Here is a 24267-nt window from a genome sequence, read left to right on the forward strand (position 1 = left end):
TGTATTTGTTTTATTGGCAAATAAAACAATTCATTGTTTGTGCTGCTTTCCCAAAATTCAAACCAGAGAGGAGAGTTCACACAAAAACAGTTTGAGGGAATGTTTGTTTACAGACTTTTATTTTATTCATTATATTTCCACATTGTTTCCATTAAGCAACATTCACCTGGTGGACAGTTTATGGTCACATGTTCCTCCCTGTACCCAAACTGTGATCTACTAACCCCTGTCTGTGTGAGATGCTCTGTACAGGTAAAAGGCACTTGGTGGAGAGCTCGAGCGGAGGCGTTCAGACTCGGACCAGTCTCTCTGACGACCACGCCTACGTGGCAGAGGCGGGTTTCCTTCTTCATCAGATCTAAGGCACGCGAGGACGACATGGAGGTACTGGAGAGGCACTTTTCTAAGCTTTTTGTAGTTAAACAATCCTTCAGTAGGTCAAAAACAAAAATCACAGTAAGGAGAAAATAGTGTGCCTAAAGCTGTAGTGTGAATTTGGCAGTGGAGCTGATCTAGATCATGTGGTGCTATATATTAAAATATCTGTGGTGATTTTTAAACTCACTGATGATTTCTAAAAGCTGCTGTGGATCCACTGATGTGTAGTCTGTCTGAAACAGGAGTTTTACATTTGTTTCTGAGAGTGACACGTTCAGATGGAGCAATCTAACATCTGTGTGTTCAGGACATGGTTAGCTTAGCTTAGCATAAACACTGTGAGGCAGGGGAAACAGCTAGCCTGGTTCTGTTTTAATAAACCTAACTCACTAATTTTGAGGTTCTTGTATTTCTACTTTTCAGATTTGGATTTTAAAACATGATCAGTTTATAAAATATGATGTTCTTCTACCACTGGTAACAGCGCTGCACCTCACTTGTTGTTCAGCAAGAAATAGTTCCAACATGTACCTCCCTCTGCAGCCATGAATTTTCATTTTTACATGTCTGTGTATGAATTCAACCAACTGTAACATGTTAATTAGCTTTAGAGGCGTTGACAGAGCTAGGCTAGCTGTTTCCCCCTGCATCCAGTCTTTATGCTAAGCTATGCTCACATACAGGCGTGAGATTGATCTCCAACATCACATCCCTCAGGAAGAATGTGTCTCCACAATGTCTAACTATTCCTTTACCACAGATTAATAATCTACCACAGATAAAATGAATTTTCTACAAATTTATTCACAATCTTCTGTCTTAAAATAGTTTTCTAAAACAATTTGGTGCTAAAGTAATTGGAGTTTAAAGTCCATCACTAAAAAAAACAGATCTGCTGTTTTATACACCTGACACAGCTGATGTAATGATTTGTGTAAATGATATTGATTTATATAAATAATTTAATGTAATTTCATGCATATGTGTTACAGTTCATGGAAGCTTTAGTGATTGTTTCTCAGGAGTCTCTTCCTGTTTCAGTGCCCTTGTTCTAAGACGAGGACGATTTAAAGCAGATGGGCAGTTTTCTCAGATGGAAGCTACCGTTATGTTTAGTCCCTCGTCCTGCTGAGCGAATACTTGGCCCACGTGTCCTCTAATGCAGCTGTGGCGCTTTATTCATCTGTAGGGACTCCGCTGGGGTAACGCTGCACCAGCTCCTCCACCTCAATCACCTCCACCACCAGGTCGCGGATCCCCTTGATGCAGTCCAGCGGCGGGGCTTCAGGGCTGGGTGAGGTTTCGTCTTTGGCTGTAGCACCTGTTGCCTCCACATTTACGCTCGCTCCCGCTTCGATGTCCCCGCTCACGCCGACATCAGGGCTCGCGGCCTCCGTCTGGGTCTGAGGAGACCGCTCGGCGCTCGTGCTTTTGTCCTCAGGTGCGTCGTCTGAGCTCACAGGTGATTTACTAACGTTCGCTTCATCCTCCAACACGTCAGAGGTTGTCGAGACTTCGTCCTCGCTGCTCTGAGTGGCTTTGGCTTCCTCTGTGGACTCCAGATCTGAGGGGGGTGATTCACTTCCTACTGACACATCCAGAGAGTTAGGATCTGAGACTGTTGCTGGCTCTGCTTCGTTCCCCTTCACATCTTCAGGTGTGAGTACAGGTGCTTCACCACTAGAGGGTGCTGAGCTCCCGCTCTGTTCGTCTCCTTCACTGCTGTCTGCTGGCTGTGTGGCTGCTGAGGTGGGCACTGTTTCAGTTACAGGATCAGGACTTGGTACAGGAGCTTCTGCTTGTGCTGATGCTTCTTCTGCATCTGTCTTTAAACTTTCTACAACCACAGGAATTTCTGCTAAAGTTACTTCTGCTTCTTTTGGAGCGTCTGTGCTCTGCGTCTCCAGCTCAGCAGCTGTCTCGACTTTTTCTGTCTGAACAGAAATCACTTCCTCTTGGATCACAGTCTCCGGGGCTGCTGCTACGTTGACTTCTTGTGTCTCTTTCCGAGCGGTTGTGTCCGCTAATGCTGCTGTCTCAACTGCGACAGGGGCGTCTTCTTCAGCCTTCACAGTCTGGATGACCTCCTCTGCTTTAGGTGCAGGGATCTCCTTCTCCTCACTGACCGCGACACTCTGAACGATCTCTTTTTGTTCCACTTTCCCCAGAGGCGTCTCAATCACTGTCACAGCCGCTGAGGCTTCGCTCTGCACCACGTCGTTCTCTTTCCTCTGCTGCTCCTCCTTCTGAGGACTGGACGACAGACCGTTGGCCACAAGAGGAGAGGGGGGCTGGGGCTCAGAGGAGGTTTTAGACGGGGAGGCGAGCGCCATGGCGGGGCTGCCTGGAGTGGAGACGGACGGGGAGGAGAGGCTGGAGCGGCTGGACTGGCTGACCAGGTCTTTGCTGTCTGTGAACAGGTTGTATTTCTTCCGGCTCGCTGCTTCCTTCACCACTGTGGGACAAAGAGAAAGCAGAGAGGATTAGAGCTGACTCACCCTGTGTGTTTCGTTTGTCAGTGTGTCTTCCTGTACCTTTGGTGACCTCCTTGTCCAGAGTTTGCAGGAGGATGCCTTCATAAACATTCTCAACATGGATGAAGTTGGTGTGGTCAGCATAGATGAACTGTTCAAGACCCTGAAGATCCTGCACAGAGACAGAGTCAAGATATGGTGCGTTGGGAATTTTTAATGTAGAATCTTTCCCTGAAAAAACACCTGCAGGAACCTGAGATCTTTAGCACGTGTCCCTGAGTGTTTGCATACTGGAACACAAACAAATCATGTGTCTGTTTGTGTGAGACTCACAGCTTTGCAGGTGGGGGCCAGGTTCTTCTTGATGAAGGGCAGTGTGATGGAAACGAGAGCCTCCTGGAAGATCCTCTTCCTCACTGTGCTGCTGTCATAGTCATATTGCTGCAGGACACACACAGGAGACAACAGGTCAAAGGTCACTACATCTGGGTTTTCTTTTTAATAACCTGAATTTATTTTTTTGTACATTTGTCTACACTACTTTGATCTTTGTTAGCAAGTCACAACTAGTTGGACCAAATATTACTGAGGGGGTGAACAGAAGCGTGCATCGAGCCTTCCTATTGGCTCTCCAGTTTAAAATAAAATATACCAACCAATCAGAACACATGATTTTGTCATTATCCCGCCTGTTTCCATCTTGCACACTAGTTAAAATGTTGACCAGAGGACCTACACCTAGTTAACTAGCTGCTGCAGCTTGCAGCTTACTCCAAATATTTACAAGTCAACTAGTAAAGGCTAAAATGTCCACTAACTACAGTGGTGAGTGAGTGGTTACAGCAGTGTAGTAAATACTGAGTAACTAGTGAGTTGTGTAGGTGTTACTGCATCTACAGGTTTTGTGTTTTTGTGCTGTGAAGGATAAACTGACCTTGAGCACTCTGTGTTTGGCCTTTTCGATCGCAGAGCCGGCGTTGTCTGGGTTGTCCTGGACGGCTTTGGACAGCAGCTGCTCAAACGTGTAACCTGCGTTCTCCATCAGCTGAAAGAAACACAGGAGGAGGACTTCAGAACAGATCAGGCAGCAGTTTAAAGGATAACTGATATTTTTCATCCTCTTATTTTCCCATGTTTTTGGGGTGTAAATGATCGATAAGGACAGAAATCGTTGGAATCAGCGCAGTCAATCGTTTTTGCTTTTTACTGCACTGATGCCAAAGATTTTGTCTCTGTCAATCATCCACATCCAAAACCATCCAGGTTCAAAAATACTGAAGTTCTCCTGTAATAGGCAAACAGCTGGAAAATCCAGCAACGGATCACAGCTGATTCATCATGTGTTCACAAAACAGTCTTTGTATTGTTTCAGCTCAGAAATACAGAGTCAGTGTAATACAGAAACAACACAGTATAATCACAAGTGTGTCATCGATGTTGGCTGATAAATTACTGACTGAGAAAATCCCTCCACCCACTCTGTCTGAGCAGAGACACAAGAGCTCAGCTGCCTGGTTTAAGGAGAACGTGAATGACATGAGTACTGGTTAGGGTAAGTCTCCAGGAAATGAATTTCCCAAATATGACTTAAGTAAACGAGTGTGTGTGTGTGTGTGTACCTGCTGCAGGTCGATCTGGGCGCTGTGGATCACTCCTGTGATATTTGAGAAACCGAACCTCTCCTGCAGGTGCTGCAGTTTCTCCTGCAGGGAGCTGATCTTCTGGTAGCAGCTCAGCAGGTTCGGTCTCGCCATGTTAGCAAGAGCCTGTCAGACAGAGAGGAGGGCAACAGTTACACTTTATCTGAGGCGTCCTGAAATCCAGAACAGATCAAGGTTGAATGTTTTACCACCTGTTAAAGGCTGTTCCGGATTTTAAATTGAGGCGTAAACGACATAGAGTTTTAAGTTCTCAAATGTGTGATTTTTGTCTGTAAATAAACCAAATGATGTTTTAGTGAAGTATGAACAAACCTTTTCCAGTTGCTCGCTGTCTCCTCCTGCCATGTAGTCCTGACACACCTGGTCCATCATGCTCTCACTCAGCTGACGTCCCTCCTGGAAACCAGAGCTGATTGGCTCCATCAGCTCCTCCAGGACTGAGCCCAGGTAGGGCTGGACGGACTCTGAGCACAGCTTCTCCGCTGGCTCTGACACTTTGGCTGCAGAAGGAAATAAAAGTTGTTATTTTCAGAAGCAGCCTGGGCCCATGGATCGTGCTGCCTGAAGAGAGAGACCAGTCCCTGAATCACCATCCACCCAGAGGCAGTTTCTTTCACATTTATCACAGAGGAATGCAGCTCCTCCTGTGTCTGACAGCAGTGAGTATCAGTCAGCCTCTGAATGTGCTGCACAACAACAACAGGAGAAGAAGAACATTACCTCTGATGTTTTCCTCCAGCTGCCGCCTGGAGCTGAGGATCTGGTCCATGTCAGAGTGGATCAGCACCTCCTGCTGCCGCACCGACGTCCGACATTCCTCCTTCAGCGCCGACAGTCCCTCCAACAGGTGCTCCTGGACCAGGATGTACGCCGCCTCCACCGTCTGAGAATCAGTCAAATGTAAGTCAAACCGACTCGGACTCTGTTTTCTGTTACCAGCTCCTTTTGATTTCTTGTTGCTTCACATGAATATTTTCCATCTCAAAGCCACAGCAGAGTCATATATAATGCAGGGAGCAGCCTCCAGCCTGAATGTGTAATGTGTCATTTTAGATTTAACCGGGTTACACTTGTAAAGTGCATTTTTAAAACGCTCACTGAATGAAAACAACACTTCATCTGCATCAGGCAGCAAACAGCAGCATCGTCTGTCTGAGCGAGGATTTAGGAGATGAAAGTTTGACTCACGGCAAACCAAACTCTCTTCTTCTCCGTCTTCTTGGCTTTGAGACGAGGCAGCATGTCTTTCTCCAGAGATGGAAGCAGCTGCTCCATCACCACGTTGGCCATCACCTACAAACACACCAACAGTCCGATATTTAAGAATGAAACTCTCTATATAACACACTACATCTACTGGGCTTCTATAAGACAGAGCCTCAGGATTGAATACAAAGTGTTTGATGCATATTTCATACAGTCATTTCTCTCTGGGTGTCCCAGTGCTGCTTTGACCAGTTGGTAATCCAGCCCTGGTCAAATAATCCAAAGTAGAAAGAAAGTTCATGACATGAACCAGATTTTCATCATTCTGAAGCATCAGTCAGTTCATGAGAAAAGAGCAAAGATTTTTTAAAAACGTCCCATCTCCAGACGTGAAGACGTCTTTGTAAAGAACTAAATCTGATCAGCTGTTACTGAAATTATAACACACTGATACTGAAGTCTGAGGCCGAGACTGATGCCAATATTTGTTTCAATAAAGTTTAAATAATGTTAACAAAATCACCTGGATGCATTTGTGTAGCAGAAACAGATATTAAGCCGTCATGTTAAAACATCAGCTGATCTATTGAAATCCGACAGACTGCTGACTCCGAAACAATAAAGAACAGGACAGACTGGTGTGTCATATCCTGTGGTGTGTATGCCCTGATTTAACCTTTTTTCCATTAAAGTAAAATCAACTACAATCTACTTTCTTTCCTGTTTTCTGGTTCATCTGTTGTCTAACCACACTGAGCAAAAAAAGAAAACCACCTCTTATGACTTCTCAAATCCAATCTGCTGGGGCAGTGAAGTCCTCACAGTTAAGAAGCTGCAGCCACTAAATGACTGGAATCTGCCCACAGGGCCACACACACATTTTTCTGTCCAAATAACTGTTAAATCTGACAGAGTGACTGATTTCTGATTGTGCAGCTGTGGTTGAAAAAACACTGAAACCGTTTGTGTTGCTGCTGCTGCCAACATTTCATTCATTCCATTCATTTCTCGTGGGCGTGTGTGTGTGTGTGTGTGTGTGTGTGTGTGTGTGTGTGTGTGTGTGTGTGTGTGTGTCAGACGTGTGCAAGCTCAAAAATGCTGGTGAGTGAGTGCGGGCGTGTGGTAGGTATTTTTACTGCACGTGTATGAACGGCACGCTTAGAGCAGCAACAACAGGAAATGACTTACTGCTAAAACAAATTGACTTTAAATGGTGTGTGTGTGTGTGTGTGTGTGTAGGTACACTGATGAGGAGTGACCTCAGCAAAGCTTCCTGCAGCAACTAAAAACTTCCTTTAACATCCGACCAATTTTGAACAAACACAATGTGAGCGAGCAACAACACAATGGAGCATTTATACTGCGACTGTGTGGGAGGATTCCTGCTCTGCTTTACAGGGAAGCACAGAGAGCGATCAGAGAGGAAGGTAAAGGAGGAAGAAAGAGAGGGAAAAAAAAAGAGAGTAAAGATGACAGAGGGAGGGAACAAAGCCTCTTCTCCTCCCATGTTTTCTCGGTCGGTTTCTCTCTGCAGCTGGAAACAAAGATTAAAGCGAACAGAGTGAGAGGACGCAAATGAGCTGTGACTGTGATTGGTACACACCCTTCATCCCTCCATCACGCAAACACACCGCAGTCTGTAAACAGGATGGTGGAAACATTTCTATTGTTTTGTGTCTGAACTCCAGGACGGAGAGGAGGTTTCTTTAAATTTGAATTTAGCTACAGATCAGCTGCCGGACGCAGAACAGTTTAGGTTCACGAATAAAACCCTGAGCAGACTGATGTGTCTGTGCAGTCGCTGTGGAGCTCAGCACCTGCACAAGAAGCGTGAGGGAGACAGTGGCATTAATAAATGAACTTATTAACTATAAATACATCAATATGAATCCATCAATAAATAGTTCAAATTTAAAAACTGTGAAAAATGATTTTTTAGACTCTGCTTTAAAAGATGTGAACTCTTGGTCTTACAGTTCACTCTGTCATCTGACCCACGCTGCAGAGACCATACAGACATCATCCTCATCCTCATCATCATCGCTGCAGCTCGACCTCAGCCTGCTGCTCCACAAACAAATGTTTCACTCTTTCAGCTCAACATCTGTTTCATGAATTTTTTAGTCGTTTGCAGGATCGAGTTTATCTGTTTGACAGAGGCCGTTCATCAGCGAGTAAAACGAGCCCGGCGAGGCAGCGGAGGGTGAACAGGGAAATTAAAGACAGAAGAGGGAATGCTGGGAAAAAAATACACTTGTCTTTTTTCTTCCTCACTTAGAGGTTACTGCTGTAACTGGTGTGTGCTGTTAAGCAGAGGTTCGGAGACTCGGGACGTACCCTGACATCACTTCCTATCAGCATGTCCCAGGCCTCGTATTTGCCTTTGTCCTGTCGGTAGAGCTGGATGGCTTTGAGGAAGGCCTGAACCTCGCACGTCTTCTTCTTCAGGAAGTCTGACACAGAGGGAAGAGATGGAGATGGAGAGGAAAGATGAGAAGAAATCAGAATAAATAAATCAGGTCAATTGCTGTTAAACAGTCAGAGCAGTGTGTCATCAGAGCTGAGTGGGTTCCCTCTGATTTGATTCAGCTCTGCGACGAGACGTTTATCAGCTGAATGAAATGCAAAGCTTCATCTCCACACTCGGCTTCATTCCAGGCCGCCCCCCCCTCCCTTCGCCCAAGGAGCTGGTGAGTCTGTTGCCATGGCAACTGTCGAAAAACGGATCAAGTTTGTACTACACAACCCAAAGTGTTTCTTCTTGTGAGGATCGAACGCAGATTCCACCCGGGAGGAAGGAAAGTTTGACGTTCTCATTAACGGAGAAGAGTTCAGTCAGCCGATCTCAGAGCTGTTAATCTGATTTCCCCCCTGGTCATTAATCACAGAGTCGACTAAGAAAATTAACCTGCAACAAACAAAAGGTCACTGACAGCAGCTTCTCACATGTGAAAGTTTGCCAGTTCTCAGTCTTTTCTGAACGTTTCTTCCACCACTGAAAGTCACCTTTATTTAAACCTTTATTTATACAGAGAAGGCCACTGAGAGAAAGCTCTCTCTTTCAAAGACCAGATCAGCTGAAAAGAATCATTAGTCCCAGCTGCAGATTAAACACAGATTCAGTTACTGTCATTTAAGAAAAACAGCAAATATTCATATCTGAGAATCTGGAAGCAGCCAGTTTGTGTCAGTTGTGTTGAAATTATCACTTGAAGCGTTCATTAATCATCAGGAACTCTGCTGCATTTTACTGTGGAGTTTATTAAAAGCAACAGAATCTTTAGTCATGTGTGTTGACAACGATGACTCAGATCAAGAAGAATGGTCCGGGTTCTGAATCTCTGGATTCTGGAATGAGTCAGATTCATCACCTCGCTGACTCGCTGTGTTTGCGGTTTGTGGTGTTTGCAGTGTCCTACCTTGGTTCTGGTGCCTGATGCAGTCGGTCAGGATGGAGAGGAAGGCGGCCTGTTTGACCTGCTGCCTGAAGCAGAAGTACGAGTCTCTCCTGTAGGGCAGACGCAGGTAGACCGGGAACTGACCCGGCATCCCCGACAGAGGGGGGGCAAAGTCCTCCTTCACATCTGAAACACAAAACACAGTCAGCTTTTAACAAAGCAGGACCGGTCTCCTCTGGACTGGAGGATGTTAATGTTAGTCTGTGCTCTGTGAGTCCGGTTGATGTTCCTGTCCTCCAGAGGATGAACCCTGATGACTCTGTTGTCTCTGTTTATCGCTGTGTGTAACAGAGCAGAGAAAGATGCATGAGTGAGTTCAGAGCTCTGGAAGCTTTACTGACTGTGAAGACTGAGGTCTGAGGTCTGTCTCTGCTGGGTCTCAGTCAGAAGCTTCAACATCGGAGAAGCTTCTTCTTATTAAAGGCTCCTAATGAGCAGACAGGATCAGGTGTGTTGAGGGTGGATCTCAGGTCTCTGTTGTGTCCTGGAGGAAGTAGCTGTTTATTTTTATGGGAAACTGATCAGTAAATACTGTGGAAACCGTCTGGCCCGCTGCCTGTTCAAACCTGCCTGCATTAACAGAAGAAACCAGTTCCACAGCCGGACACAGCGACACACTCAGCGATTGGGACGAATAAAGGAAAATTCCACTGAAATCAGTCTCATTGATCATGCAGGTTTCAACACAGGCTGTAGGCGTCGGTTTAAAACAAAGGTTCAGGGGAATAAAACACCAGTTTTCACATTAAACTAAATCCAGAAAATGTGTCACTTCATGCCCGTCCAGACTTGTCCAGAAATACGATCAGTGAAGTGCAGTGAACGTGCTGCAGGTGTTTCCACACAGGTTTGATTTCTAAAATTCACATGTAAATATGTGTGTATTAATCTTGAAACTGAGCGTGTCTCTGCAGGAGACTTCAGACAGTCTCTGTTCTCATTCAACCATCTTCAACACTGTTCTTACCAGATTCCTTCAGTCCTCCCACCTCAGCTGATTTTAGCTTTGTTGAGCCCCCGTGGGCGGAAGTTTACTGTTGAAACCACGGAGGGAAACACTTGATGTTCCTCTGCTCTGAGATTAAGATACAAGTCTGACAGAGGAGTTTGACTCGTGTCCTCTACACATCAGGCAGCAGCAGCACAGTAAACATACTTTTATTTTGTTTTATTATTATTATTCAGTGGCTTTTATTTTCATGTTAAGTTACATGAATTACTCTGTCCTAATATTTACTCTGTCTACGTTTTCATGTGAGTGGTTTTTGTGCCTGAATCATTTTAACTGTTGTCACTCTTATTTATGAATCTGTGTGTGTGTTTTTTTCCTCATTGCTAAAACAGATCTTTCAGGGTTGAAGTCTTTTACTCACTGGTATCATCAGGAAAACACCGGTCCACCATGGCCATGTACTTCTCCTCTGTGGTCAGAACAGTGCCCCCTGTAGGCAGCAGCTTGTGGCGTGGAGGAACTCCTTTAAGAAAGGTCTGACAGAAGCAGAAAAAGAGGACGATGACAAAAGGCAGCTACGTTTTCTGATCTTTTCTCTTCTCGTGTTGTTCGACGATGGCGGCGGCGGCGGCGTGGTTGTGCTCACCTCTAGGCTCTCGTGACACTCCAGGCAGTAGTTGGCTCTCACCACCACGTACCTCTCCCTCCACTTCCTGGTGTCGTCAAAGTAAAGGACGGCCTCCTCGTACAGGACCTTGCCCTCCTGAGGAGCCTCCTGCACAACACAAACAACACAATGAACGACCGAGTCCAAACTATTGGTGCATATAAACTAACCACAGATATGGAAATATTCAGATCCAGCTGATTGTGATTCAAATGATCCATCTGACTGTGGTTAAAGGGTCAGTTCAACCAAATAACAAAAGAGAACTTGTTACTCTAAATCAAGGACACGGCTGTGGCCAGTTTTCATTGGGACTATTTTAACAACGGAAACAGTGGGTGTATAAAAACATATCCAGAGTAACAAGGAGCAGCAGCAGAGACCTGGACTAATAAACCCAAATCTGCCTGGACAAACCCCACCAGAGTGAAGAGAGAAAACATGGAAGCACAAGATGGACTTAAGATGGACTCCAGGAGAAACTAATCCTGCTGCTGCTGCTGCTGAAGGAAAACGGATCGTCTGAGTTAGAAAGGTTAAAACAAACAGCTGGTATCAGCTCCTCAGCTCGATCAGGTTCAGAGGGAGGAGGCTGGTGACCTTCATCTACTTCATCTGATTGACTCTAACCTCCTCCTCTTGAGTCCCTGGCTTTTTCTGCTCTGTTCATCTCTGAGAGAACCTGTCTCTGTCGTCCTGACACAGCTGGATCACATCACAGATGTTAGTCACACCTGCTCACGTGCTGATGGCCGCAGTTCTTTTTCCAGCCTGTTACCAAACCTCTGAGTCAGTAAACCAGATGTTAAAGGAGTGAATGAGCGGCTGCTGACTCAGGGTCCGGAGCCGGTTTGACACGTGGACACGTACCCTCTGTTTGAGCAGCTGTGTGATCTTCTCTTTGTTCTGCTCCAGGTCATCCTCCACCTGAGAGAACCGAGCCACGGAGAACTGCTTCCTGTAGTACGGACTGAACTCCTTCAGCTCGGCCTCGACCTGACCTGCACCGAGAAACACAGACAGGAGACACATCACATCTACTGGTTTTACTGGGAAACTACACCAACGTAAAAAAAAAACTTTACAGGCATCTTTTATGTTTGAGGAAAGCTGCTGAACACTGAGCACCAGCCCATCTATGTCTATAGACAGAGACTCAGATTTCAGAGCAACAATGAGAGAGAGGCTGAACTGGTGTGGGCGTGTTGTTACAGGTAAAGGATGAAATACGAACCAGGAAGTCCAGTTCCAAAGCTTTTCAGACACAAAGAGTCTATAGTTTTTCCACCACTGTAGAGCTCAGACAGTCATTTATCAGCTGTTTTAACAATTGATTAAATGTTTAAGTCTGTGATTTTCCAAACTGGTGTCACACATGACCAGAGTCCAGCAGGAAAAACCAGGATTTACCCAGAGAACAAAACATGGACGAGTCTCCATCCTTTGTCTGTAAAAACTCAGTTTACATCTTTCATTTGCACAACAGAAACTAATGAGAAACATTCATGAAAAGAGAGATTGCAGCTCGTGTTCTTGAGAATGTTAAATCAATCAAATTCAGCTTGGCTCCTTCTGAGATACAGTTTGAGAAACACTGGTTTAAGTCATCTGTGAAGCAGAAACCCCAAACTCTTTCTGGTTCCAGCTCCGTCACTGTGAAGGTTCATCTGCGTCTCTCTGGTTTATATCATCACAACCTGAACATCTTTGACTTCTGGACAAAACTACACATTTGAAGGCGTCGTCTTGGACTCTCTGAACTTGCATTACGTCATCGTCATCAATACATCTTTGAGAATAATTCAGTTAGATCAGTTCAGTCGCAGCTAGTTTGAGACTTAAACTCGAGTCCTAGTAAACGGACGGACAGACAGACGTCCTGAAAACCTAACAAATGTCACCAGCGCAGAGGAATAACGAACCGTAAGGAGCTGGAGCCGAATTTGACGTAACTGGTCAGAACTTTTCTCGACGTCTCTACAGTGTTGAAACTGCCAAAAGCTTCACACACAAACAAAAGCTGAGCTCATCTTTACGCTCATTTTCCATCTCTTCCTCTGCGCTGAGACATGCCAGTCTTCCTCCAGCCTGGATAACAAACACCAGATGATATCACACTGTACCCGAGGTGATCTCTGCATTATACTGTGATCAGATCAGAGGCTGCTGTTACTGTCTCTGGATCATATGAGTAATTTCTGTCCAAAGTGTCCAATCAGACTCACTGTCTCTGTCCAAGTCTCCAGGGCCACTCTCTCGCTCTCTCTCAACAAGATCCCTTTCACTTCCTGCTCTCCTCAGTCCCTCCTGTGGTTTGTCAACCTACGGCTGCTGGCAGCACATTCACATGATTACCGAGAGAAAAGACAAACCTCTCGGATTTCACTGCGTTCCTGCTAAACCAGGCCAGAATCCTGATGTGGAGGGATTCGGTTTCTTAGGAAAAACAAAACAAAGCTCAGCACACAGACAGACTAAAGCTCGGTTCAAGTCACCGGAGAAATTTTTCCAATTTTTCCTCCTTTTGCTGTCGTCTCTGCACGGTCTGCAAACCACATCACATCCACCAGAGAGAGGAGGGAAAAAAATCCCTTAAATGAGTATTTACCCAGCTTTAAATGCTCAATATCCACAAACTATTACACCTAATTCCCTGTGACACATCTTCCACTTAATGGATAAACATGCCTGAGTGAGCGGCTGCTGTTTATTGTCTCTAACTGTACATCCACTGTTAACGTGGAGGTGCGTGGCTCTGTCATTATCTCTGGGCAGCAGCAGGATGTTTTACAGTGGGGATGATGGCACAGGGCCACAACAGCCAGCCTCACATCACTATGGAAACAGATCCTGCGGTGCTCCATCACAGCGAACGTCTGGGCTGAAGACGTGTTTAGAAAACAGAGCCGAGAAATGAAAATACATGTGAGGTTTTATCGTTTAATTACAGGGCAGAGGCTATTTGTTCTTAATATAAGACAAAGAGAGAGAGTCGTGTTTAATGGAATATTTAGAGCTAACTAACAGATGAATTAATCTGTATCTGAAACCACACAGACAGAGCTTTAATAAGTGGTGAATTACTGAATGAATGGATTGTATTTCAGCTGTAAAAGTCCTTTAAAAGTGACCCAGCAACATGAAAATCATCCCTTAATGTATACCTTAAAATCTGGAGTAAACTTATGAAACACCTGGAGTCTAAATTAAGGGGAAACTTGTACACGACTTCATTTATTAATTAAGGGCTTTTGAAGTTAGATTTGGTGTGTTTTCAGGGATAAATCAACACTGATGAAGAGTGTTTCTGGAGGATTTTGTTGTTTCATGGTGTCAGTGAGGGAGGGGCAGCTCTCTTCATCAGCAGCTGCAGTTTGAAGCTGTTAATGGGGAATCTCAGGGGAACTCCATGTTTTTTCCTCAGGCCTAAACAATGCAGTGTGTAAAGGTCAGTGTGTGTGTGTGTCGTCTCCCCGCTGACCCTGGCGAGGACATTCCCCCGCCGATCAGCTAATCAGAGTGGATATCCTGTCGCGGGCAGTTTCCATCTGCTGATTGGTGACCACAGACTCAGCTCTGCAACACGATGCCACAGGTTTCTGGTGCAGAAATAGACAAGACCTGATCCCCAAAGACCTGAGGAAAAGTCAGAACTGGTCCAACGTAGACCTGAGGATAATTAGATCCAAACCTGACTGAGCCCGAGCTTTTCCTCCACTGACGCCATCGAGTCTGTTCTTCCAAGAAAACCTGGACAGAGCTGAGACCAGCAGCAGGTGGCGCTCCTAAAAACGCTGACACAGTGAGAAGCTACAGTTCACATTCTGCAAGAAACGATTTCTTCATCTGAACCTAAATCATTCTGTATCTCCAGAGACGAGAGACAACACCCTGTAGCTGTCTCCCTCTCCACAGCAGCATCCAGTCAGGTTGGAGGTTAACCTTTTTCCAATAAAGCAGAAGCAGTGAGTCACTCAGGGGGAGGACCATAAAAGCAGCAGGTTTCTTCTTACAGACGCTGGACAAGTTTTATTCTGCAGCTCCAAACCCTGAGACCACGCCGTGCAGGAGATTCATCTCATCCGTCAGCTGCTTCGGTCCTTCAGAGGCTCGGTCTGCAGCTGTTTGACTGACCGACATTTTCTGCTCATTTTCTTTTTATCTTCAGTGATTCCTCTTTGAGTTCATCTCAGTTCAAGCTGCTCTGAGTTCATTTGAATGGCTCTGACGTCAGCCCTCATCTGATCACTGCTGTTTATGCAAAATATCTCCAGCTGCTGTTTATTTAATGTATTCTCTTTTCAGGTTAAATGGTTATGCAAACACAGAGAGGAGGTCAGAGGAGGGAGGAAACATTCAGACGCACCTTCAGACGAACAAGGACAAAGTTACCAGACTCCATTAAAAGTCTCTTAAAGCCTCAGACAGCTGCACACACCACAGATTTATACTCTGACTGGAGGACGTGTTCCATACATGCTCAGTAGATCGCTGTCTACACATGTGCAGTACAAATCAAATCAAGACGGCAACATCCCTGCAAGAAGAAGAGGAGCTGCTTCATCTGCTGAACTGCACAAAAACATTTAGACAAGAGGATTACACTCAGTTACAACAGGAGGGCTCATGCAGAGTTATTGTGCAGACGCTACATGGACTCAACACATTGGTGGGTACACAAACATCTGCACACAGCAGCTATGATGAAACAGCACGTGGACTCTGGCGTTCTCATGGATGCAGAGAGTAAAACACTCAGATTGAACAATTAAAAAGTTACATCACCCTCAACATGACTCAATGCGATGTGGTACTTTGAGTTATGTAAAGTATCTGAATACTTCTTCCCCCTCACTACATAAATCATGTTCATATAGTCGCTCATAAATCAGCCTGCGCTCAGACAACTCGATATTTAATAAACAAAACAATAAATGAATGAATCATTCCTGATTAGTCACAGTCACTGCCTTGTTTTTGTTGCTTACAGGGACAGTTCTTATTAATCAGCATCACTGTGAATGTGCCAGTTTCAGCCATCTGCCTCTTCTTATCTGCCGTCCCCTGACGGCTGCAAAAAACCCTAACACCAGTAAAACTGAACAACGAGCGGAGTGGCGAGCACAGACTGTAAAGACACGATTTACAGCAGAAACAGACAAAAAGCAACATGATTGTGTCGTGGGGAGAAAATAAACCACAGACAGACCTCGCCTCTGAACAACACACACACATGACGACAACACACAACGGCAGCAACCGTCACTCAGAGTTATGCAAACATTAACATGTTTATATGCACACCAATAATGTGGCTCAGGCAGTCGTGTAAAGGTGGAGCCGAGTTCACCACAGACTCTGCTCATGTTTATGTTTATTAAGGTCACATCAGTCAGATACGAGAGGTTTCAGCCTCGTTACTGAAGGGCGTTCCACACTGTAAAAAATAGAAATGTATGGTGAGAACTGAATGTTGTGTGACAATTAATTAATCCAATAAAAGTTGTTTGCCCACTCTTTCCCTGGAGCTGCCAGCTCATCCCATACACATAAAATAACTTCTTTTATTCTGTGGGAAACTTTGAGAATATTGAATCTTTTTGTTTCTGTGTTTAAAACACAGGTTCAGATGGATCCTGTGGAGCTGGATCAGGAGAGGCTGGATGCACCCAGAGATAAACACCCTTCACTCTCTACATGTCAGGTCATGTCTGATTTATTCATATAGCAGCTGAAGTTATCTCAGGGCACTCTTCATATAGAGCAGGTCTGGACTGTTCACATCATTAACATGTGGCTGATTTAAGGTTCCTAATTCACATAAAGCTCGAAGCAGATCTTCAGATCATAGAAACCTGCAAAGACTGTACAACAACACACGTTTTTAGTCAATCACAGCTCACACTGCACCACACAGTTTCAGAATCCTTCAACACCTCACACAGTTTGATGATTTGATCTTCAACTGAACCAGACTGGAACAGACTTGATTCAATCGGTTGTTGCGTCCAAATCATATTTTAAACGGACCAAATACACGACTTAACGACCTGCACGTCAGACACCGGAGCAACTGGAGACAACATGTAAACCCAGGACCTTGTTGCTGTGAGACCACTGCACCAGGACCTGTATCCACCTCCGTCTATGTGGAGGTTCTGTTGCAGAAGCACAGCACTCATTTGGATATTTTCCTTCCTGCGTCTCTTATATTTTCCATTTCCACCTGCTTCACATCCAGAATGGCATCTCTGGACCCTGAGGTCAGCTCCTCTGCAAACCTTCAGTCACCTGGACCAGATTCTCTGACTGGACTCACCGACTCCAAACACAACTCTTTATTTCTTTCTTAATATATCCGTGGTGAACAGCTTCCTCCAGCTGTGACTCACATCTTTTGACTCAGACACAGCAAACGAACTGCCTGACGATGCCGAGCCGGTCTGCAGCTCGAACGTTTGTTCAAATATTCCTGAGCTCGGTGCAACCAAGCTGCAGCGAGGCCGACAGGACGGAGGTCAGAGGAAGCTCAGAAGCTCAGAAGAAGACGTGTTGGGTAATGACCCATGAAACTAACAAACTTTTGTTTGTGACGGCTACAAACACTGCAGATACGACAGGACAATGTACGACTGTATGTGGTACGTTCCACCTGTTCCACCTGTTCCACATGAAGACCTGACGAGCCACACCTGCAGAATAATCTATACTGTGGGTTTAAGTAAAGAAACTGTTCTCACCTCTAAACCCACAGAGGAATCCTGCAGCGAGTTTAAAGGATTTCATCTGTTAGCCACTTCTCTGCAGCTGTAGCCAAGAAACATATGAATATTTAAATGTTGTTGAAACAAATGTTATCATCACATCTATAAATCATGACTCAGCATGTGAGGAGGATTGATTACAGCCACCAGGAACTCTTTGAACATACACACTGACATGAGTATTGTATCATAGACTCCATCCTTTACCTGAGACGTCTGCTGGTATGTGAACTCTGAGTGTGAGCTGTCGACTCCACTTCACTGGAGAGACCTGCTGTTCAACATTAATAATGTCAGAGAGCAGGAGATGAAACACTCAGAGAACAATCAGGCGTCTTTACTCGTGTTTAAAGAACTTTTTAATCACGTCAGTTTAAGTAATTAAAGAAAAAAAACCTGATTTAAACAGTTAAACACTGAGAAAACACTCAGTGAAGAGAGCTCAGTGAACGAAAGCTATACTAAAGTGAAACTTTTTCATTCAAGTTATTAATGTTCAAAAATTCTTTCAATAATCAAATCTGGATCTGCATCAACAACTCATCACTTGCATCATGTTTCTGGGACATCGTCCAACAAACAAATCAGAGAGGACCAAAAACAAAACCCGTTTAACTGAAGAATAAATAAACATGTTTCCCACAGTGATTTATGGCACAGGCAGATATTTAAAGAGTGCCGCTTTTGTTTAGTCACCTACAAAACTAAATTCACCACAAGATAAGATCTCGATGTTAGAACACCTCTGATAGAGGAAACATAAATGATGGAACAACTCATTTCAGTAAGATCTGGGCCTTTAATTGAGTCTTCTCCAGGACTCTACGAACACTGTGCCACAGATGAAGGAAAAACGTATGAATACACAAAATGATCTGAGGTCAGATCACCTCAGGTCAGATCACCTGCATCACCTGCACAAACTGACACCTGTCACACATCAGAGCCAGTGAAGCCTGGTTTGTTTGGTTTCACGCTGGAGCAGAAAACTCTCCGTGGACTTTATTCACCAAACTTTCTCCTCCAGTTTCACAGTGTGTTTATTTGTTCCGCTGTTATCTTCCCACACTAATCTACCCCATCAGACACAGTGTGTGTTGGTACTTCTATTGTCTTTTGCAAAGTGTGTGGAGACGCGGCCTTTAAATGAATCTTGACTTTGTCGGTGTGTGGGGAGGGTTTGTGGAATTTTCCAGCACCTTCTGCAGCTAAATGAATCACTCAGGTTCGTATGATTTAGATAGAAAATATGACGAAGGGAGTTCTCGCGTTACAAAAGACAATACATCTGCAGGGAGGAGGATCCGATGGACGCGTCCAACAGGTAAATCACAGGGAGCTGTGAGTGTCTTGTTACAGGAGTGTGAGTGTCGCTGTGTTGTCTGAGGGTGGGTATGGAACGATGACATGTCAGCACATGTCATTAGTGTTGTCCTAAACACACATGACAAACTGAACAGGTATGCAGAGACACTCCTGACATCTATTCAGCAGTCTAAAGTTTCACACAGTCAGAGCTCGTTAATAAAACACATCCAGATACACCCAGAGCTCTTCAGAAACACGTTAAAAGAATCAAATATTAAGGAATCATTCATGTGGTTTTGTACATATAAGGACATGATGAGAGTCCAGAGAGAAGTCTCTTTGTGTCGTCAGTCAGGAAATACCCGAGGCGCTCAACAAGTCACTGCACAGCAGAAAAATGTCGGACAAAGACACAGCGAGTGTGTGAGGAGAGGAGGGGGCTGCGAGCTGCTGACAGAGGTATGAGGAGCAGACAGACCACAGAGACTTTCAGCTCGAGTCCATTCAAATGAGACACACTGCAGCAGGAGGTAGTCCTCACAGGGTCACACCTGCCTGACTGGGACTGGATGTTACAGTCAGGTGGCCCCATCAAGGTTCTGTAAAGAGAAAACTGAGAGAAATGTGCATCTCTCTGATGTAAAGAAAGACAGAAACGTAGCTGGGATCAGCTCCTGTTAATATAAAACCTGAGGATTCTCAGGAAAGTTCTGGACTGTGAGGAGGATCTTTCTTCTGTGAATTCTGAGCTGATTTATGGTCGTTTATCCTCAGCAGACACTGAGGGTAAAGACACGCTCACACACTGTAAGTCACTCTGAATCATCATGTCTGTCTTAATTGTCTTTCAGCTCACATCATCTCCTTCCCTCTGTGTTTTCAGAATATTCTTTATCCAGATGGTTGGAAGAGTGGTTGAGGTTTCCAGATGACCAGAGATTTATCTCTCGCTCAGCTGTGCGACTCCAGAGAGAAGGTTTCTTCAATAAACATCCCTCACAGAGCTGGCAGGTTTCACTGCCATGATGTGATTTCATTAAAGATATTCTCTGCACACACCTTGTCATTAAAGCTGCTTCAGATGGGCGTCACTCATCTATAAAGCCATCTGTCTGTTGGTGACTTTAACGAGCTGCAGAGCCTGTTCGACGCTCTCATGCCATCGCACCTGCATGAGGTAAAGAATGTAAAGGTCTGTCAGTCCTGACATTTCTGTCTTCATGCCTCCTGTTTACACTAAACATGGCCTGCATACAGACATGAGCTTACGGGTGGAGGCTGAAAAACCTGACAGAGATAAGAGCTGAATATGGCCACAAGTATGTGGACTCGCCTTGTGGTTTTGGTCTTGGCTCCTTAGACAGGAAGATTAGACGGGAGATTTGAATGCAGCAGTTCACCTGCATCTTCACACCTGAGCCTCCTCTTAAACCTTAAAGCAGCACGAGCTCCCTGACTGTATCTGACATGATGAAGGAGAGATTTATAGTCTCAGTCTTTTCCTTTCAGACAGATTTGGAGACAGAAACGCGTCCTGACCGCTCGCAGCAGGTTTTTCATGCTGAGAAGTTGTTTGCATGGCAGCAGATTCTGCTGTATTTGCACTGTGCTCTGTGGACACTTGTTGGGTCAGTCCGAGTAAACAACAGGTGGGTTTCCAGCAGAGAGTCCGAGCAGCAGTTTCCTCTCTTTGTGGAGAGCAGCGGACTCAGATCTAACAGGGGGAAAAGTCTCACAAGCTTCTCAGCTCCTCTGAATATCTGAGGGATTGTGTAATGGCAGCTGGAGGCAGAGTGACACAGCATGAAGAATGGCACACTGACAGCAAAAACAAAGACGGAGAAGGCCAGAATCCCTCCAGCTGTTACAGCCATGTTAGGACCATTAGGCTACAAATAAAACGTCCTGCATTAAAACAGACTACATCTCATGGCTGACGTATATTCTGTCTTCACATGTGATGTAACAAACTAAATCCTGCGTTTCCAAACCAGGAGGAGGAGACGTTTGATTCTTTGCAGCCATTTGCAAACACACTGCTGTGTCGCTCCTTTAACTGCATGACTGACTGACTCACAACAGGACACAAATCCACCTTCTGTTCCAGATCCAGCATCCAGTCATTTTCAGCTGCGATGTAAAATACTGTATGTTCACAGGTTCACAGGTTGTAGCCGACCTCCTCCCTGTGCTGTGTCTGACCTGCAGGAAACACCCTCCTAACAGAGGGGAAACACTCTCCAAGGAGGGGGAACAGACTTTGGCACAGTAGTGGTCCCTGGTCCTCATCCCTTTGAGTCATGATGGGATGAGCAATGGTCTAAAGGAAACAGTTCAAACTGTTGAGTAAGGCAGAGAGTCAGTGGAGCAGATGTTGCCTGTCGACTTTCTCTGCCTCTTTGATAAAGTATGTGGACAGTAAAGACGGATCGTCACTCGCCACCAGATGTGGATGATGTACGACTCCAATCTCCTGCTCAGACAAATAAATGTCATAACCTTCATCATCCTCATCATCACTGCAAACAACATCTATACCTGTGGTTTGGAATATTTATTGTCCACACAGGATTCCACGTTTTACAGCCTCACTGAGCCAAACTACATCTCACAAGGTCTGAGTCTGGAAAGCATCCACTGAGAATCAGTGAAGCTCCAACTACACATGCTGGAATAATTAGTGAAATATGGCCTCCAGAACCTCATTATGAAGTATTTAAAGTAGGAGATGCAGATTAAATTTTCATCACTGTTCTGTATCTGCCTGAGTCGACCTGTTTCTCTCCTCAGAAACCAGGAAACAAAAACACCAACAGTCCACAGTCCAAAGACTTTCAACTTTCTGGTTCCCCACCAAAGTAAAGCTGAGACCGAGGAACGTTTATAACGATGAATCCTTTCTGTTGTCGCTCTAACTGTAATTATTACTATACAGAGGCAGGTGGGTCTCAGCCCAGGATTCCTCTCCACTCTGTGGCTGAAAAATGAAACTCACACAGACAAAACACTGACGGACACACAGAGGAGACGAATGACATCAGTCAGAAAAACTGTATCACAGTGTCGGGGGATCAGCCTCCACCAAAACTGGACTGTCGTCAGTTCATGAATCACAAGAACTGAAGCTGGATCAACCCAGCCCTGTTAACTACCACCACACACTCAACAAACTACCCTCCACCCTGCAGCAGGCTGAGAGAGAGGGGAATGTTTTCACCATGAGAAATGGGTGCACCGTGTCACTGCTCTGAGTTCTGAGTGGAGTTCGCCCTCCGCTAAAGCTGCAGCCAGGAAAATCTGATGAAACAAACATGAAAGCGCAGACATGTCCTGAAGTCTGCAGACGGAGGCCGAAGAGCTGCAACGAGAGCTGCACGAGATAAAAAGCACCCAGAGGATCCCATTAAACCAGAGACATATACAGCGTGTGATTTACAGAGGCCAGCTGGCAGAGCGAGGACGCCTGTGATATCAACTGTAGCAACAAAACACACTAAAATAAACATTTCCATGAGTTTCCACTTCAGAGCCACTTCACCGGACACACGCTCGACACATTTTTACTTTTCCATTCCCGGTCTGAACATATGAGACCGTGTCCCGTTACCATGGCAACAGCAGAGGCAACGCAACCAGTGTCAACATCAACAACAGACGCGGTGGTATTTTTACTTTATATTCTGCTGCTTTCTCCTCACTGCTGTGAAGTTCTGTCTCTGGTGTTCGGAGCTGCTCTCTGACCTTTCACCTCTCAGCAGCTGCCTTTAACTGAGCCCTGACCTCAGGTGTTGTTCATGTGACCCAGGTGTTTTCTAACAGACACAGCGAGGTGCAGACCGGTGTAAAGACTGAGTGTCGGGGTGCTGCGGTGGCCTGCGGGGTTAAAGCAGGGTCAGGACGACACTGGGTGAATAAAGGACTCGACAGTCACTATGGAAGCCCAGCTTTCTGCTCTGACCTACAGGTGTTATCAGGTGACATCATTCATCAGCCCTGACCTCTCACCTGAACAAACACACCTGTTTCATCCTCTCAGGAGCCTGAATCATCCCGACATTTCTACCACCAACAGTCCTACTGAGGTTTAACCTCTGACCTTTGAAGCTGAAATTAGTCTGATAGATACTCGTGTCTCTTCTCATCTTATAACATCTGAACAAAGTGAACTTAAAGAAACTTTCTGCTCAGATATCTCAGTGTGATTTAGTCTCTTAATGTGGACACATCCACCTGTTAGAGTCTGCACCTGTCTGCTGTACTCTCCATCTACACACAGTAAAAACTGAGCTGCATCTTTTGTCCTGGCTACACATCCACCCATGGACACACCCAACGACACAGGAGACGAAAGACAAAAGAGGAAACAGGTGTTGGCACAGAGTGAACTTCTCCCCTCTCACTTTTCCTTCTCCTGCTGGACTGGAAAGGCTGGAGTGACCTGATCAGCGCCGCAGATAACGGAGCACTGAAAACACCCAGAACCAGCATTAAATCCTGTCCTGATTACACAAAGTGCCTGGAGGAAGATGAATTTCAGTCTGCGAGGACATTTCTGTGCAGAGAGGAAACCAATCTGACGGGTTTCTGAGCAGAGAGGTTCACATTTCTGGAAACAAGTTCTCAGCTGACTGATAATAAAGTGAGGAGACAAGATTTTAACACAGATGAATGAGAGTGAAATTCACTGATTCATCTGAAGCGTAAAGAGAAAAAGGAAACGCGCTGCTCTGGTTCATTTCCACCTCTCCAGAGCAGTCCGAGCAGCAGAGGGGGAAGTTAAACACCGACTTTAACAGACGCCTGTTTCCCTGCTGTTAAATATAAGGCGGTGAGAGCGCGCGGCGTCCTCGCCTCCTCGCACCAAAACGCGCTCCAAACATCAATCCGCGTGTTGGTCTGTGTTTTACCTTTGATGTAGTTGGATTTGTTTTCATCCAGCAGACTGGACGCGGAGATCCCCATGGTGCTGCCGCCGGAAGAGGATCCACAGGTAGGGTTCAGTCCTCAGGTACAGACGCCGTCACATCGATCTGCAGCGGGCAGCAGTGAAGGAGGGAGGGAGGGGGAGAGGAGAGACACGCCCTCCTCCTCCTCCTCCTCCTCCTCCTCTTCCTCCTCCTCTGTGTCATTCGCTGACGCTCAGCCAGAAAAGCCAGCTCACTTTTTATTCCTGAAGGCGCCTGATAATCACACATGATGCTCTGAGACTGGTTTAATCCATCAGCGACCTGCCTGTTCACATCAACAACAAACAACAAACAACAAACAACTACAACTCTGTTTAGTCAAACTCACATACTGGACTCATCTACTGAAATAAATGACACCAAAACTCCCACTCATTTTAACATGAAGGATATTTTACTTTGTGTTATTCACACAACAATAGAGTAAAAATG

General features: G+C 45.3%; 1 protein-coding gene across 1 annotated transcript; it reads right to left on the minus strand.

Annotated features, from left to right (window-relative positions):
* Positions 1 to 102: 102 nt before the first annotated feature.
* Positions 103 to 24113, minus strand: niban1a (niban apoptosis regulator 1a). The gene is made up of 14 exons (XM_018676663.2): positions 23776 to 24113; positions 11667 to 11797; positions 10776 to 10904; positions 10551 to 10665; positions 9139 to 9303; positions 8057 to 8172; positions 5702 to 5806; positions 5234 to 5396; positions 4826 to 5013; positions 4472 to 4618; positions 3787 to 3897; positions 3186 to 3293; positions 2913 to 3024; positions 103 to 2833 (listed from the first exon to the last, which is right to left on the minus strand). The coding sequence occupies exons 1-14, from the start codon at positions 23828 to 23830 to the stop codon at positions 1554 to 1556; spliced, it is 2925 nt and encodes a 974-aa protein (XP_018532179.1). The 5' UTR covers positions 23831 to 24113; the 3' UTR covers positions 103 to 1553.
* Positions 24114 to 24267: the final 154 nt, after the last annotated feature.

Source organism: Lates calcarifer, linkage group LG17 (assembly GCF_001640805.2).
Source record: "Lates calcarifer isolate ASB-BC8 linkage group LG17, TLL_Latcal_v3, whole genome shotgun sequence".
Lineage (NCBI taxonomy): Eukaryota > Metazoa > Chordata > Actinopteri > Centropomidae > Lates > Lates calcarifer.

What these genes read in the sequence shown, in the direction of transcription:
- niban1a (XM_018676663.2), bottom strand. Translation starts at nt 23,830, where the DNA reads ATGGGGATCTCCGCGTCCAGTCTGCTGGATGAAAACAAATCCAACTAC. An exon ending in CATCAGGCACCAGAACCAAG is followed by an intron (nt 8,173 to 9,138) that starts GTAGGACACTGC and finishes CCTCTGTGTCAG; the next exon opens with ACTTCCTGAAGAAGAAGACG. An exon ending in GCTGGAGGAAAACATCAGAG is followed by an intron (nt 5,014 to 5,233) that starts GTAATGTTCTTC and finishes TTCCTTCTGCAG; the next exon opens with CCAAAGTGTCAGAGCCAGCG.